Source organism: Malus domestica, chromosome 07 (genome assembly GCF_042453785.1).
Source record: "Malus domestica chromosome 07, GDT2T_hap1".
In the NCBI taxonomy this organism is placed as follows: domain Eukaryota; kingdom Viridiplantae; phylum Streptophyta; class Magnoliopsida; order Rosales; family Rosaceae; genus Malus; species Malus domestica.
In genome coordinates this window covers 22,580,187-22,598,413 of record NC_091667.1, presented here as the reverse complement: position 1 = coordinate 22,598,413, position 18,227 = coordinate 22,580,187, and the positions used below count along the sequence as shown (strand labels likewise).

Here is an 18,227-nt window from a genome sequence, read left to right as displayed (position 1 = left end):
AAAAAAGGACAAGTAGTAAAAAAAGAAAAGAGAATTTCGAAGGTGTCTGGTGTGTTATGGGGACAGGGGTGCTAGGCTGGTAAAGAGTTAAAGAAGACCATGCGATGTACAAATCAATGATCGCATTTGCTTTGCTTGTTCTGCAACTGCCTTTTATATTTAATCATATCGTTTCCAATTGTTTAATGTTTGTGTTGTGGAAAGCAAAAGGAAAGGAAACCTATTAATTCAAACAAAAGTTCTTCCTGGAAACTTCTTCCTTTCACCTGCTTCATCCACAGCCTCTGTTAGTCAATTTATCATCATAATTGTTTTTATTTTATTTTAATTTGGTTTTAAGCAAGAATAAGACATTTTTCCTTGAGAAGTAAACATAAGGAAGTGTGTTGCCCAAGCAAGCTAACATAAATGAACTTGTTTTTTAAGTCATTTGTTGGCAGGTGCATGCATGCATTGGTGTGGCTGCTTCCACAATCACAGTATTGTTTTGTTTCTCTTTTGGGGTGCTTAGGGTTAGGCTGTTAGCACATCTGTCTTTTATGGTGAGGTTTTGTTAATTATCAGTCCTTCTGGTAACCATTTCAATTATTTTGTAGAGCTGAGTTGATTTGAAGGTTTAAAATAATTATGGAAATTGTGCTCAATCATTTTTTTGTTAAAAAGAACAGCTCAGTACAAGAGATGTCAGATGGGTATATATTCTTTGGTGATCATTAGTTTCTTGATTTGGAGATGATGCGCACCGAACGCAAAAGATTTTAAACTCCAATATGGCCACCACAAGATGCAACTAGAACCAAGAGTCTCGAAGTAAATATGTCACAAATACAACTTAGACCATCGCCAACTCTTGGCTTAAAACCAAAAATTTTTAGCCTGGAAAATTTAGGTTTTAACCTAGAAACAGCTTTTTTGCTTCTACCCTTTTGGCATAACATTTTAGCCCCAGATTATTAAAGAATGAATTTAGGTTTTTTTTTCTTTTTTTTTAATTAACATTTAAAAAAATTATGTGGACAACCCTAAATTAATTTTATGAACATTTTAATCTAAAAATATTTAAATTCTGATAAATATTGACAAATCACTAAATCGATACATAAAACTCATGAAACACTATGGAAGAAAATGAAAATCATGATAGAGATGTATAAACACAAAATACATGATACATACAAGACACACATAATACATATGAAGCACATACAAAACACATGATAGAGTTTCGTGTGGATGTTTGAACAAATACATAGGTATTTATAGGTTTTTGGGTGAATTTTGAGTTAAATAATTATTTTTTAATTATTTTAGCCATTGGATTTGAATTTGGGTCGTTAGATCATTTTTTTTTACTGTTAGATTTGATTATATTCGATTTCAGCCATTGTATTCAATAAATATATAAATATAAAACAAACGAAAAAATTTGAATGTAGGATGTTGGATCAACCAACAGCCAATTGATCTTAGCACCAATTGATCTTAGTAGTTGGTTGAAAAACTACCCGTTGGAATCTGATGCAAGTGGCTGACATGCCCATATGGATGGGGCCATGCCGGTCTGTCCATTTGGAGCGTCGTTTGCATGCACATGTCGCAACCCCTTGTCTAGCGTTCAAGCGCCAAGTTTCACTCTCGCTAGTGGGGCCCACACCATTTTCTAGGCTAAATACTAGCCAAAATCTGGCATTTTTTCAAGTTTTAGGTTCTAACTTCAAATTAGAACTAGGGTTGGAATGGATTGGAGGGAATAGAAGGGAAATGATAGGTTTTAGGCCATGTGTTGAAGTTAGTCTTACGAGTTAATTAGTTTCCATATATATAAACTAGCATATGGGCATACACAAAGTATGTGAGAAAATTTTTTATTTTTGTTTTTGAAATAGAAGGAGAGAGGAAGAGAGTGATAGAGAATGTGGGAGTGGGAAGTTTTTTTTTTTTAATTAGAAATATGTTAGGATTACGTGTAGGTAAGGTTTTGAAAAAAAAAACAGCAAAATTTAGTTGTGTGAAATTACATTTCTGCCCCATATTTCTTATTCATGTTCTGTTTAATTAGAGGGTTAAACTGGTAATTTCATAGGATTTTAGTTGACAATGAGTGTTTTATTAATTAGTAGAGATACTAGCATATGGGCACACACTAAGTGTGTGAGAAATTTTTTTATTTTTGTTTTTGAAATAGAAGGATAGAGGAAGTGAGTGATAGAGAACGTGGGAGTGGGAATGTTTTTTTTTTTTAATTGTTTTTTAATTGTTTTTTAATTAGAGATATGTTAGGATCACATGTAAGTGAAGTTTTGAAAAGAAAAAAAAAAGCAAATTTTGGTTGTGTAAAATTACATTCTTACTCCATATTTTTTATTCATGTTGTTTTAATTAGAGAGTTAAACTGGAATTTCATATAATTTTGATTGACAATGAGTGTTTCATTAATTAGTAGAAATATATGTATTCATGCATAGATATCTTGAACGACATCCCAAAAAGCGAATAGGACTAGAGTTGCATGATTTGTTGATTTGGTGGCTGAATTTCGGCAATATATATCGAAGCGACAAAGACAAAGTTCAACCGTACATTTTTATTGTGAAACTTTTTTTTTAAGTTCAATCTAATCTTACTTTTATCCATCAATTGAATAATAACAATTTGAACACACAAAAAAAACATATTTATTAAACTCACACGAGAATAACTATGGTATTACAAATCAAAATCAAATAGCCTATATCTTGTATACGAACTTTTTGTGTATATAAAATCAAATTCACCTAAGCCACTATTAAAAGCTTAATAACATCTTAAATGTTCTATTGACCACAGGGTGACCAAGAAATGTAATATTATCCACCCTTATATTTGATATCAATGGGGATGATAAATTAATGTATTTTTAATGTTATAATCTCAACCACCTTTGCTGCCATCCACGTCATTAATACATAAAAATTGGTATTTTGGTTAGAAAACACTAATATTGTTTCTTTTTTTTACTGTTACTGTTGATGAGGACCTTTTAACATTTCATTCGGAGGTGCTCCTACCCCTCTTAAATTTCATATCAAAAGTGGACAATAAATTATTGTGTTTTGATGTTATAATTCCAACCACTATATAAATTAATGTGTTTTGATGTTATAATTCCAACAACTATATAAATTAATGTGTTTTGATGTTATAATTCCAACCACTAAAAGTGGGTATCATAAATTCTTCATCACAAAGTGACCGAGAGAACAAGACTCCTTGTAACATTAGTAGTAGGCTAGTAGCCCAAATGAAACCTCAACAGGCCACCAAATAGAAGTCGAGTAGCCCAATGATTAGTCAGCAACCCAATTCTCTTAGCACGGAAAGTCGGACAATCTGACGGTATATGTTATGACCTGATTCAACCTTGACCTTTTGCAACAAGGTATAACAATGGAGGATAGGAGTGATGGAGAAGAAGGGAGATGCTCTCCTATTTTTTGGAATAATATTTTCTATTAAAAAATAATGCTTGCCAGACCCTACAACCCATAAGCTATATAAAGTCATACAAACTAAGCCAGCTGGCTCCTTCAGTACACAACCATAAAAGCATAACTAAATTGTAACTAATTCCATGCTTAATACTAACTCACTTATTAAAATGTGATTAAGAAATCACATTGTTTACAGTTCATAACCTTTCCCTCCCTTTCAAAAGACCTTGTCTACAAGGTTGGTTAGCAATCAAAACTTGAACTCCGGATAGCTTGCAGTGAAAGCATCAAAATCTTCCCAGGTTGCATCTTTTCTGGCACCCTCTTCCCATTACACAAGAAGTTGAACTCCAACTGCATTCCCTTTTTTGTACATTCTTCATTGTAGTACTGCCATAGGCATTTGTTGTTTCAGACCATCATCATGAACAGAGGGCAAAGTAGTAGTAGGAACAATGTCAGGGCCCAAATGTTGCTTAAGACAGCTAACATGGAAAACGGGATGTAACTTGCAGCCTTTAGGGAGCTTTAACTTGTAAGCTACCGAGCCTATCTTCTCCAATACTTCAAAAGGACCATAGAAACAAGGCTGAAGTTTGTGATAAAAGTGAGAAGCTAAGGACTGCAATTGATAAGGTATAAGCTTTAGATAGACCAGTTGCCCCTCAACAAACTCTCTCTCGGTTCGGTGCTTGTCAACTTGCACCTTCATTATGTTCCTTGCCTTCTCCAAGTTTGATTTTAGCTGAGACAAAAGTTTATCCCTGGCTATCAAACTTTGCTCCACCATTTCCACTCGTGATGTGCCACTCTCATAAGCTGCAATGTGAGGTAAGAGGTATCCATAAACCAACTCAAATGGAGTAAACTGTGCAGAGGTATGATACGAAGTGTTGTAGCTCCACTCTGCCCATGGTAACCAGTGCAACCATTTCTTAGGTTGTGCACTAGTGAAACATCGCAAATATGTCTCCAAACACCTATTGAGAACCTCAGTTTGGCCATCGATTTAAGGGTGATAACCAGAGCTCGGGCAAAGGGTTGAACCTTGAAGTTTAAAGAACTCATTCCAGAAGGAACTCAAAAAGTTAGGGTCCATGTCACTTATTATTGATAAAGGCATGCCATGTAATTTAAAGACATGGTTCACAAATGCTTGAGCCACAATAGAAGCAGTGTAGGGGTGTGCTAATGCCACAAAGTGGGCATACTTGGATAATCTGTCGACAATCACCATTATTACAAATTTTCCAGAGCATAAGGGAAGACCTCCAATGAAATCCATGCTAATGTCCTTCTAAATACCTTGAGGAATAGGCAGTGGTTGCAACAAACCTGGAGGAGCAATGGTTTCATACTTATGTTGTTAGCAAATTGTGCACTTAGAAACAATTCTCTTCACATCACTTTTCATGTCTGGCCAATAAAAACCACGCTTAACCCGGTGATATATCATAAAAACCCCTTCATGTGCCGAAGTAGGAGTAGAATGGTGCTCATTGAGAACCTTATCTCGCCAAATCAAAGTGGGACTGAGCATTATTCTCGATTTATACTTGAGCAGCCCATTATCAACATGGTAGTGGGAGGTGGTTGTTACATATTTAGTTAAATCTTGCACCTTCTGCAGGATCCATTTATCCATCTCATTAAACCTCTTTAATTCATCAATCCATCCCATGTAGGGGTATGAGATAGCATGACAAGTAACAATCATTTCAGACTGGTTATTGGTGTCTCTTTGAGTCTGAGAGGAATCAACTACCCTTGAGAGGGCATCTGCAACAACATTTTCAGAGCCACTCCTATATGGGATCTCATAATCAAATCCAAGCAACTTAGATACCCATTTCTGTTGAAAAGATGTATATGCTCTATTACTGAGGAAATATCGCAGACTATGGTAGTCTGTTTTAATGATGAAATACCTCCCTTGCAAATAATGTTGCCACTTTTTTACAGCTTGCACTATTGCGATTAATTCCCTTTCATATGTGGAGAGTGCTTGGTTCTTGGGACCAAGTGCTTGACTCGAAAAAGTAATAGGTTTTCCCCTTTGTTGCAGCACTGCCCCTATGCCATTCCCGGATGGTCACATACAATGACAAAGGGTACTGAAAAATTAGGCAATGCAAAGATTTAAGGAGAAACCATAACTTGTTTGAGTGTAAGAAAAGCATTATGAGCATTAGAATTCCAATGAAATACATCCTTTTTGGTCAACTCATAAAGTGGTTGACAAATTTTGCCATAACTGAGAATGAACTTCCGATAGTAACCCGTGAGGACTAAGAAACCCCTCAACCCTTTTACATTCGCAGGTATAGGCCAGTCAACAATTGCTTGAAGCTTGGAGGGATTAACGGCTACACCCTCTCGAGAGACCACATGTCCTAAATATTCAACTTTGGACTGGCCAAAAGAGCATTTTTGCTTCTTCACAAAAAGTTTATGATGTGTGAGTACGTGGAATGTTATTTTTAAATGTAAGATGTGATCCTCCCAAGACTTGTTGTATATGAGAATATCATCAAAAAACATAAGTATAAATTTCCTTAAGTAAGGCCAGAAGACATCATTCATTAGATTATGAAATATGGCAAGAGCATTTGTGAGCCCAAAAGGCATCACTAGGAACTCGTAGTGTCCCTTATGGGTACGGAAAACAGCTTTCTTGATATCTTCTTCACACGTCCTAATCTGGTGGTAACCAGATCGTAAATCAAGCTTAGTAAAGAACTGAGCCCTATACAACTCATGAAACAAGTCATCTATCAAGGGAATATGATATTTATTTTTTATGGTAACAAAGTTTAACTTTATGTAGTCCATACAAAGCCTTCAAACTCCTTCCTTCTTCAAGACAAGCAACACTAGCAAGAAAAAAAGTTGTGACTTGGACGGATAAAACATGTTTGTAACAACTCAGCCACTGCTTTTTCTATTTCAGACTTTTGGAGAGGCCTATAATGGTAAGGTTGGATGTTGGGTGGTTTGGAACCTGGCAGGAGGGGAATCTGATGGTCATGCACTCATATTGGTGGTAGAGAAGTAGGAACTTCAAATAGAGGCTCATAATCATGCAATAATTGTTACAAGTCGTGGAGTTGAGAGGGGGTCAACTCAGAAGCCTCCATTGTAGAGCCCTCCAAGGAGTAGAGCACCAACCCCAAAGTAGAATTCGAAAACTCTTTGTCTACATTGGGCAGAGAGATGGCATGTAAAGTAGGTAGTGGTTGAGTGTTACTATGGGAGAGTGTATAATGGTGGTCATTCACTATGAAGCCCATAGTTAAAAGCTGGAAGTCCCAAAGTATAGGGCTGATGGTAGATAACCAATGCACACCTAAAACAACATCACAACCACCAAAAGGAAAAGTAAAAAGTGTATGAGCACAGGAATAACCACCCAAAGATATGGGAGCCTCCTTATAACACCCCTGACTCATCACATTCCCACCATTAGCCACCAGTACTTCAAAAGGTTTGGTGCCCCACAATTTCCAACCAACTTGCTTCACCAACCTGGAATCCACAAAACTATAAGAACTACTCGAATCTAATAAGATTATCACTGGTTGGCTGCCAATGAATCTCCCCACTTTCATGGTTTGAGGTGTGTGTTTGGATAGAGTCCCAAAATAAGCACATTCACTAAGTTCCAGGTGTTGTATCTCAACCAACACATCATTAGGTGGTTTAAATATTTCCTCATCAGTACCTAAGAAATCGATCATCAATAATTGATTATGGCCACACTTGTGACCACGAACCCATTTTTCATCACAGAACCAACAGTCACCTCTCTCCCTTTTTTTTTTTTGAATTTCATTAGGTGAGAGTTTCTTAAGTGGTAAGTTAGGAAGCCTAGGATGTGTAGCATTATTGGGAGTAGGAGGTTGTAAAGGGAGTTTATACTGAGGGAATGATTTTTGAGAACCAGATTTAAGTTCAGCATACTTAGTATCCAATTGAATAGCTATAGAAATAGCCTCATAGACAGTGGCAAGGCGTTTCAATTTCACATCTCAATTCCTTCTTCAAACCACCTAGGAAACAACTCTTAAGTAGAATCAGACCAACATCAGAAGTTCGATTTGCAAGCCTACAAAACTCAGCAATATAATCCTTAAGAGTACCTGTTTGACGAAGTTTGAAGAGAGATTCAGTGCAATCTTTGAACTCTGAAGGTTCGAATTCACGGCAAAATGCAGTGGTGAAATCATCCCAGCGTGGTGTAGTAACCAAACAATCCATCCACCTAAACCATTGTAACGCCTCGCCCTCCAAATGAAAAGAGACTGTCACCACTTTTTTATGCTCCGCAGTGCCATAGTAGGCGAAAAATTGCTCGGCCTTGTAAATCCAAACAATCAGATCATCTCCATTGGTGAATCTGGGAAATTCGATGCAATGTTGGAAGTTTTGCCGATGGTGGTGTCTACCGTCATAGATCTCACGTCGCGGAGTGCGGATGAGCTCCCATTCGTTAGGATCTGGAAGATTTTCCATGAGCGGAGCTGGACAACGATCGGGATCAGAGGTTGAACCGCAATTCCTTCCCCTATAAGATTGTTCACGACGAAACTGCTCAAAACAGATCGCGAGCTTGGCGTCTAGAGTATCAGAGAAAGAAGATTGCAAGGGAACAAAAGAAGCTTCAAGAGCAGCCATATGCTCTTCCATGACTATAAAACGAGATGTGGTAATGTGTCTGGGCATGCACGGAAGGGAAACTAGAATCGACATTGGGTGATACCAATGTTATGACTTGATTCTACCTTGACCTGTTGCAGCAAGGTATAACAACGGAGGATGGGAGTGATGGAGAAGAAGGGAGTTGAGCTCTTATTTTTTGGAATAATATTTTCTATTAAAAAATAATGCTTGCCAGACCCTACAACCCATCAGCTATATAAAGTCATACAAACTACGCCAGCTCCTTCGGTACACAACAATAAAAGCATAACTAAATTGTAACTAATTCCATGCTTAATGCTAACTCACTTATTAAAATGTGATTAAGAAAATCACATTGTTTACAGTTCATAACAGTATATGCGATTAAACGGTCCTCGGTTAGATGGGATTCGCTTGAAAATGAAAGCCCAACCTTACCCTCTCCATCTTCTGACCATTCCTGTATCATTTGGGGATTTTTCGGACTGTTTGTTTCGGTGCAATTTGCACGAAAATAGCAACAATGAGGCCGGTTTTCGTTGGCAAACTAGGCAATCGGAGCTGGACCGGTTGTTCTCTAAATACGGGAGGGTCGAGCGTGTCGATATGAAGTCTGGTACGCCGTGACTTGTTTTGACTTGTTTATAAGGTAGAATTTAATGATTTATGTTAAAGATTCAATCTTTTTGTTGGGTTTGATTTGTCGAGTTAGTGATTTTGTCCTATGGGATTGTGTGTCTGCTGGCTGTGGATCATTCAAGATTTCATGTAATGAATTGCTCCTGTCGTGGTTTTACGGGTGTGTTTGATTTTGATTTTATCTGCATTTACCCTTTTGTTTCTTCCTATGATTCATCGATTCAATGTCGAGACTGTGTCTGTTTGATTCGGGCCGGCCGCTCCGTCTGCCTGGCATGGTTGTATCTAATCATTTGTTCTGATAAACAGAGATGTAGAGTTTGGTGTAAAACTTGCGCTTGTTGGTTATGGATGTATGGCTACTTTTGTAGTTTGGATATCCACTGCTTCTTTTGGCAGCCGCGAGTTTGCAATTTTTTGGACCAGGTTTTTAAGTGTTGCTTTTGGCGCAGGAACTTGTCTACTAAAGGAAAATGCACTGAGCTTCTTGCCAACATCACTTCCAGATTTCGAATTGAGGAAACCGTCCTGGTTGCCTGCTTCTCTACACTCCGTTCACAGGTAGCAACATTCTGCATTTTCTTCACTCGATCATCCGTCACTCACCCACTTCATCGCATACCGTTGCCATTTCACAAGAATTGTCCTGGTGGGGTCATTTCTTTTGCCATGCCCACCACAAATCCACCACTGTTCTTAGCGGATTAATGAAATCTGGCCATGCCTTCAGTCACTGATAATGGGGATCTTTGATTTTGTCGTGCTATGCCTTCCATTACGGAATTTGTGCTCTCTGAATGGCGAAGCGTTCTTAGCAATGATTCAGACCTGAAACTTTGGATTAAAACCTTTAGTATGCTACCATCATGATTTAGTTCTTCAAGCAACGCCTCTACCGCCTTATATCTATCAAGTCCCTCGTGTAAATGCAGGTGTTGTATTTACTTTAGTTTGTGCCAGGGTAAAGATATATGAGGTTGATGTAGTAGCTTATGAGTGAGTTATATGCTGATGCTTCCTTTGTTCTTTTCTGCGTCTGATTTTTTCCTCTGTTTCAGGTTTTGCTTTTGTCTATTTTGAGGATGAACAGGATGCTGAAGACGCTATCTGTGGAATGACAGGCGCAGGCTATCTGGGGAATGGGCTAAAGGTACGATTATCTTTTATTTTTTATAATGTCTCTCATTGTATTTTTTTTCTATATCGACTCACAAGTCATACAGTGTATTTTTTGGTAGTATATATAACGGGTCTTAAGATCTTAACCTTTAACGTATTAACAATTTAATTTATCAGGGTGAACGTGGTCGCCATCATGATGGGTCTAAATCACTGGCAAACCAGAGGCCGACTAAAAGTTTGTTTGTTATCATCTTTTATCCCGTCCACACCAAAGTTCGTGATATTGAAAGGCACTTTGAGCCTTATGGGAAGGTGCTTCATGTCAGAATTCGTCGGAACTTTGCATTTGTGCAGTTTGACACGCAGGAAGAAGCTACTGAAGCTCTTCAGGCTACACATTTGAGGTTAGTAATATGTTTGTTTTCTCAACTCATTTGACTAGAACGCTGAGAAACTGAGGCAAAATTATATCATTGTTGCGGCAAGATACTAGACAGGGTTGTCTCTGTGGTGTACGCTCTGAGAGAATAGTGAGAGAGGTGATGTCGAGAGAGGTGATCGCTATTGTGATAGCCCTCCTAGAAGGGGCAGTTACGGTAGGCATGGTGATAGTCCTTATTGGAGATCACCAAGTCCTGGTTGTCGCAGGCGCCCAAATCCTGATTACGGTTGTCCTCGCAGCCCTGTTTATGACAGGTACAACGGTCCAGTGTATGACAGGCGCAGGAGTCCTGAACGTGGAAGGAATGTGAGTCCTGAATACGGCAGATACCGCAGGTATGTTTTCATACCACGCTGTTCATTCTCTATATGCAGAGATTTCAATTGCTTGTGAGGTTGATGTTACACCATTTCAGTTTGTGATTTATCATTTACTGTTTGCAGTCGCTCGCCTATCCAAAGATGAACGTGAAGTCATCTGATCCAGTAGTGAGCTCATCGTTAGTTTCGCTATATAGCTTTTAGGTACATCTGTAGAGGATGAAACGATAGTACTTAGTTCAAGTTGATGTTATTATTAAGTTCAAGTTGCTCTCTAGGGTTGAAATAATAAGAATTTGGTTAGATTCCTGCTGGAACACATTGTCTTGAGTCTCTCGACTCATCTCGCATCTGTAATTTATCCCCTCGTATGGAGAAATCAGATATTTGATGGACGTGACTCAGTAACTGATAGGAAGCTTCGTTGCATTCTGAGCACTTCTTCCACCATGTGCAAATGGAGAGATTCTCTTTTGCAGCTAATACGTAGCCCCGATGGCGTCTCTAGTTCCAGCAAATGCTTGTCATGTGTTGTACCAACGGTTCAATAGATATTTGCCACGTGATGTCTCTGGTTACACAAAAGAATCGCGCGGAAATGCCACACAAGTCATAACTTTGGTGGTTCAGGAGTGGCTTTTCCCTTTGGACCCATATGCCAACCCTTCGCCTTTTGCACTCAGGAGATTCGTATGCTGACAAACTAAATCGACAATAAACTGTATATAAATAATAATAGACAAATGAATATCAAAGTGTGAAAATCGAACACACAACTTAATGTGCATGAACAAGTACTCGTAACAGCTCAGATCTATTAATTTTACAAAAGAACAAATACATGGATTCCATAAGCATCATGACAAGTATAAGAAAATATTTTGTCACTGTTTGCTCCTTGTGATCCGGCCAAGCATCCCAAGTTGCAATGACTGGTCCATTTGGTCTCATTAGATTATAAATTATGAGTTGGCAAATGGGATAACAATCCCTTAATCATGATCTTGTCCTCTTAATTACACTATGTAATCCAATCTAACAATTTTAATAAAACATTATTAACAGTGCCCTGCAGCCTTGCCAAGTTTCTTAAAAAAAAAAAAAAAAAAAAAAAAACAGAAATTAGCTAAAATGATCAGAAATTAAATTCCAATCGTTTAACTGATCGAAATTAAATTTCAACAATATACCAATCGACATAAGTGATCAAATATCCACGACATATATTGGAAAAACATATCATTCTGCAATTGAGATATAAAAACCACTGGAACTCTACAACATCAAAGTTGATCAGAAGACTTGTTGAGTTCTTGATCAAGTGCTTTCTCAAGCCATGTCTCAGCATCTTCCATAATCCCAGGACTAAGCCTCACCATCAGTATACAAAACTCAGTCTCACTGAGTGCACCATCTCCATCAAGATCTCCTTCCCTAACCATTCCTTCGGCATCCTCCTTGCTCATCCCCTCCATCCCGAGAAGCGCTGAATTCTTCTTCAGGCTCTCCGACGTGATCAGCCCCCGTTCCGGGTCTGCCAGAAGCCGGAAACCTCCACATAACTCTGACACAAACGTCTCCACGTCCAGCTTCTCCGCCATGACTGGCAGCAAGTCTTGGTATTCAGTTGGTGCTGTGGACTTCCTTGAGGTGTTGCCCTTGTTTTCCATGGTTTTTTGTATTTTAATGTGTAGTGGAAAATGCGATGCAACAACAAATAACAAGAGGATTTTTGCAGAGCTATGGGGATTGGAAGAATATATATAATGTTTTGGCTTAAGGTATATATCTTTTGTTTTTTTTTTTTGTAGAGTTTACATCAATACAAAATGCATCATTGGTGTGTGGAGTTTATTGATATTAATTTGCAAGATGCCGAGGCTACGACTCTCTCCCAATCTTAGCCACCCATTTGGTTAGTTATTGCCTTTATGTTTATGATGCCCTATCCACACAAATTGGAAAAAAATCTCTTCGTCTAATTGTAACACTGTCACATGATGTTATTAATTTATGTGTTATAATATGAATAAAAATATGAGTTTTTTTTTTAGAAAATCTTGACGGTACGAGAGAATTTTATTGATATCGAAAAAAATGTACATCTAGTTAGGGGAACATAAACCTAATATCTCATAATACAATAAAAACGAATTAAAAAATACATGAAAAAGAAGGAGGGCATAAACCTTACCCGTCCTGAAACAAAAATAACAAAGATACAAAGAAAAGAGGAGGGACATGAAACCTAATTCTTATAAAACCGAACCTGAAGGTGTAAATTTGCAAAATAGAATGAAAAACATCACAAGGTTAAGAAAAAATATTTAAAAATATGAATAAACAACAACACCACATGACAATATAACAGTCAGACGCAAAAACGTTTGCAACCTTATGATGTTGAAAGTAGATCAAATGGACGGTTGATTTATCAAGGAACAAGACATGTGAACGGCCTAACAGTGTTTGAAATTCCAAAGTCAGACGTGGTGCAACAATTTGATATACAACGTGATCACTGATCTTGATTTCTATTTGTAAATTTTAATTTTATGAGGTTTAAATTTTTTTTTTATTCGAACTTTCTAGGAAGGTTCTTTGTGGTGGGGGAAGAGGGGACCTGTGTGGCTAAAACGTAATCTTGAAAAATGAGAGAATAGCTTAAATTGTCCGTGAGCTTGGCTTCTATGAAGCTTCCTTGTCTCTCTTATCAATTTGATTTGTTTGGATTCTTCTACTTTGTTTGATCTGTCAATAACAAATATCTGCCGTCCAATTTTATTTATTTATTTATTTTCTTACCCACTAGTAAGCCAATTGAGAGAATAAGCATTAAGCACAACCCACAGCTGTAGGCCGGTAAGAGTGATAAACGTGGGAAGGTAGGACGTGAGCAGGTTTTTTTTATCGAAGAAGAGTGCGAATGTCGAACTCTAATTGTGAAAGAGATGAGCATGTTGTTTTAGAAAACGAAATGGCAAAAGTTGATCTCTAATTGTGGACGTAAGATAAAACATTGTACCTGCTAACGTTGTGGACTTCTAATGCTAATAGACGAACAACAGAGTATGAAATGATCCACAAGAACATTTGGAGCCACATAAAATATGCTTATAGTTGACATATTTTTTGCATGTTTACCATTCTAAGGGTTTCATTCTCTATTTTATGTGTGCATGTTTATCATTCTTTTTCTAAGGAGAATTAATGAAAAATGCTTCAAAACTTTGAATTTAACCAAAAATCATGTAATAACTTTATTTAATAGTTCAGACAAAACTCATTATCCAACCAGCCCAATAAAACAAGCCCAAGCAAAGTAATTTATCCAAGACAAAAAAAAACAAAAAAAAAAAAACCTATGAAGGGCTTAAAATATGTTGGCCGGTGGCTAAAATGCGTCAGGGGTCAGACTCCATCTTCCTCTTGTAAAATCGGGCCCACTTATCTCAAAAGTGGTCCATCCACTCATCGAGAAATTTTTCTAGGTGACAGGTACATTGACTGAGATGGAGTTCCTCTCTAGTTAAATAATGCCATGTATCCACCCACTTTTGTTTAATAAAAACCATTGAAAAAAACAAAAAAAAAGTTTCAATATTTCTGTAATACGAATACATACGTCAAACTCCTACATTCTCTCTTAGAAATGGCTGATACGACTTTTTGATAAGCTGACGAACAAATATGAAAGAACGTGTTTTATTTCCTTCCAGTTGCTCACATATACCATTAGGGGTAATTATGGCAAAAAGTATTTTATTGCGGGTTGGGCTTAGTTAGGCCCGTCTTTTTAATGTTTTAGGGCTAGTATATGAATAGTTTTGTCTTGTGGTTTTTGGCTTAAAAAAAAAAAGTTAATTCAAACCCTTTTCTTTAAAGCTCCCTTCTTTTTAAGGGTTTTTATCACAAATAAAGTCTTATATATAGCAAAATCATCAATTTGGTCATTTAAGTTTTAAACTCATCAAATTGATCTTTTATCTATTGACTTACTCATTAATGTTGTCCCTACCATCCAATTCTGTTAAGAATTTCATTAGTTAGCTGACTTGTCATGCATATGGGCCACAAAGTCAATAATATAGTGCCACACTGGTTGACAAAAAATAAATAATAATTGAAAAATAAGATGAAATAACTTAGGAGGGTGTATTCAATTAGGAATTTAAATAATTTTAAAAGAGTTTACGAATTCATATGCATTCAATCAAGATCTTATATGAATCCATAGAAGTCCAAGGTTATTCACTATTCAATCAAGATTTTAAAGTAGTTTATAAAACTCTATAGTAAGCCAAGCCTTGCGAATATACATGCACTTTTTTTGAAACGGACTATGCCTCATCTCAATTCTTCCAAAGAGAATTGTTTGCAGGGAAAGCTTCTAGATAGCAACCCACCCTACTCGAAAGGGCTGGCTATAACCTAATTAAAAGGTCATTCAATGGGGTCATGACCTGTTGGATTTATTCCGATGTAAATCAACCTTAAATGGTCTACAACATATAATAAGAATGCAATATTGGAGATTAATGTAGATGTTGTGATTTGATTTCCTAAAAATATCAATCTTATATTAGGTGTCTTGTAATATAAGTAAGATTGATAGAGTCCTTGATTCTATGTGATTATGATACCTAACTGATAGGCTAAAAAAGTGGGATTTGGGATTCCTTTATGGACGAAACCTTAATACCTTAGCCCTTATAAATACTAAGGTCCCTGTAAACCCTAGATACACAACAAACGCTTCCCATAAAGTAGTTGTATCTGAATAGGTGCTTTGTCGAAGACTTTGGTGTTGCCGCATCCTACATCATTCCGCTTAGTATTCAATGGCTATTGCTTCACAATCAAGTTAGCCAACTCCTTGTTTGTGCTTTAATTATATAACCGCATAAAGTTTACATGTGGTATTAGAGCCATCGGTTATATGATTAAGACTTGTTAAGTTGAAGGTTGATTATATAATATTTTCATGAACTGCAGTTTTGATTTTACATTCAAATTGTGATTGCCCTTGGCAACACCACCACGAACCTCCATGAAAACTGCATACCTGCGTATAATTGCTTGTACACGGCAACACCACCGTGTTGGATTAATTAGTGGAATTCGAGGATTATTAATAGGTTGTATAACCATTATGGCATGAATCTAGGCAAACTTCATCAAGAATAGCAACAAGTCGTGGATCAGTCCTATAATTATATAGGAATTTGGAGAAGCATATAAATATATGTATATCGTGCTATTATGTAAAGTGTTTTTTGCTATTACTTTCTTTTGATCCTATAAATTGAAAGTGTGAGTTAAATATAAAAATCAAAGATGGAGGCCTCACAGTTAAGAGGTTGTCGGTGTGGCGGCACTGCCGTCCCAGTGAAAAGGCCTGTATGGTTAGCTTCGCTGTTTACGTATACATAGGAAGACACCTTCTGGAGGAGAGAATGAGATCGACTTAATGCACTTATCTTCAACACCATTTTTAATGTCGTACATTTGGGTCACAAGCCCATGTTATTGTGTATATTTACCCAGTTAAATATAAAAAGTATGGATAAAATCAAAGACTGGACTAGTTGGTTGCTTCTGCAAAAGTATGGCTAATATATTCAATTATAATTTCAAGTTGTGTACATACTTACATTTGTTCTAACCTTGTTTGGAGAAAATTTTGAGATCCCTGTACATCAGCAAGCCCAATGGGGAAGTTCATCGGCATATGAGATCCTGGTATGATATTTTCTTTTGGTCTTCATGTTCAGTTATATAAGAATGGTTGTGTTGGATTCAAGAACCATTGATTGATGATCTAAGCAAGCAAATTTCTTCATCGTCCATGAATATTATAACCATGGTATATGATTGAACATATTGAAGCATAAAAATTTAAATTGTGATGATCCAAATATGGAATAAGCCTCCAATCACAACAGTTTTCAAACCTATAATAATTGCATATAATATGGTTTATGCATGCATTTTATTGCATATAATATGTTTTGGTCACACCATCGAAGTCTGGAGGTTGCTAATATTTTTGATCAAGCAAGTACATGTAATTTTCCAAAGCCAATTATGCATATAGCGCTTGTATTGCATGTGTAAATTTCATCATAACACCATTATCCAAATTGTATGCATAAAGAAGGCATACCGAGAAGCATTTATATATGCATAGATTATCGTACTTGTTTGAGATTGTTTTGTCAAAATAGTTTGGATATTCTGACTCTAGTGCAAGAGTGTATATGTTGCCTATAGCTTCGTGTTTGAAAGGTAAATTAAATTAAGTTCAAATCCTATTACCTAATTATTACAATTAAGAGATGGGCATGAGATTTCAAATGATTATTGACATCTTTCTAAATGAAGGCGACGGAATTGGTTCACTTTTAGATTGTCTCAATACTATTGTTGGTATATAGATTGTGCCTCTATATATTATTACGATAACATATATTAAAGTTGCGTTTCAGGGATGCATATGCTAAGTTCTCCACATATCAACTTAATACACACTTGTCAATGAATTTAATGTATCTCTTATACATGAAAGTAATTTCATATAAATTTTGGCAACATTATTAAGCAAATGGCATGTTGGTTCAAGCATGTATGAGATGATGCAATTTTAAACATTGCCTTGATCTTGGAATGTGATGAATTATAGTTTTTTGGTTAATCATGTGATTATATATATGTTTAACACAATGTGGTGAGCATATGAATGCTTGAGGTATGTAATTCATTCAAAGCATGTGACTTACTTGATAAGCATGAGTTTCCAAACTTTTATATGATTTGTTAGTTTTTCCTATGCCTAAGGAATTCTAAACAATACTTTGATCAGTCAATGTTGTATGTGCCACAAGAGGAGAAGAAAAGAAATTACTCAAGGTTAATGAGTCTTGTACTACGGAAAGAAAGGTACAAAATAAGGAACCCATTTGACTTAAGAGAGCATTTAGGTGATATCACAATTTGGCTTTTGAATTAAAGTGACTGTATTGTTTAAAGTGTTTCTATTTTGAATCTATTAGCTCCATCATGTTCTCTTACACTTATTGACATCCTTGTGGTGGAAGATTGATATTTCAGTTCTCATACAACTTGTTCTATATGTGATTAATCTCTTTCAAGTATGTTGTTAGGTTTCTTGAGATTAATTGAATATCGAAGGAAGTCATGAAGGAGATTATTAAATTAAGGCCATTTGTTGGCAAGACTCGAAGCTTGAATCAGGTTATCATAATTTTTTCACTTACAGCTAATTAATCCATATGACTTTTTGTATTGTTTCAAACCGGAGATGATCAATGTCTTGTCAACTAAGCAAGTCGTAGCGGCTTAGTTGATGCTGGGCCTATGGTTTTAAGTTACTTCGATCAACATTGCATTTTAATTAGAATAAAAGGGATAATCTTCTGGCCCGTAGGTGTGGATCGTTTCCTTTGTTTTAATTAAGATGTCATAGTATGAGTTTTATTTCACATGAGTTTGTGAAAGCTTCATCTTGCCCATAGGTGTTGAAGTTTTTTATGA

General features: G+C 36.6%; 2 protein-coding genes across 5 annotated transcripts; one reads left to right on the top strand and one right to left on the bottom strand.

Moving 5' to 3' along the window:
- The first annotated feature begins 8,540 nt into the window (after positions 1-8,540).
- On the top strand, positions 8,541-11,068 carry LOC103439383 (serine/arginine-rich splicing factor RS31A). 4 transcript variants are annotated; one of them, XM_070824794.1, is made up of 6 exons: positions 8,541-8,766; positions 9,242-9,721; positions 9,848-9,939; positions 10,086-10,315; positions 10,593-10,688; positions 10,797-11,068. In XM_070824794.1, the coding sequence occupies exons 3-6, from the start codon at positions 9,904-9,906 to the stop codon at positions 10,816-10,818; spliced, it is 384 nt and encodes a 127-aa protein (XP_070680895.1). In that variant the 5' UTR covers positions 8,541-8,766; positions 9,242-9,721; positions 9,848-9,903; the 3' UTR covers positions 10,819-11,068. The 4 variants fall into 4 exon arrangements, 2 of the variants coding, with proteins under 2 accessions (XP_070680895.1, XP_070680894.1); XR_011582805.1 differs by having other exon boundaries at positions 8,552-8,799; positions 10,398-10,688; XM_070824793.1 differs by having other exon boundaries at positions 8,552-8,799.
- A 727-nt stretch (positions 11,069-11,795) lies between these two features.
- On the bottom strand, positions 11,796-12,493 carry LOC103439385 (calcium-binding protein KIC). Its single transcript, XM_008377953.4, has one exon. The coding sequence runs from the start codon at positions 12,341-12,343 to the stop codon at positions 11,957-11,959; it is 387 nt and encodes a 128-aa protein (XP_008376175.1). The 5' UTR covers positions 12,344-12,493; the 3' UTR covers positions 11,796-11,956.
- Between the last annotated feature and the right edge of the window lie 5,734 nt (positions 12,494-18,227).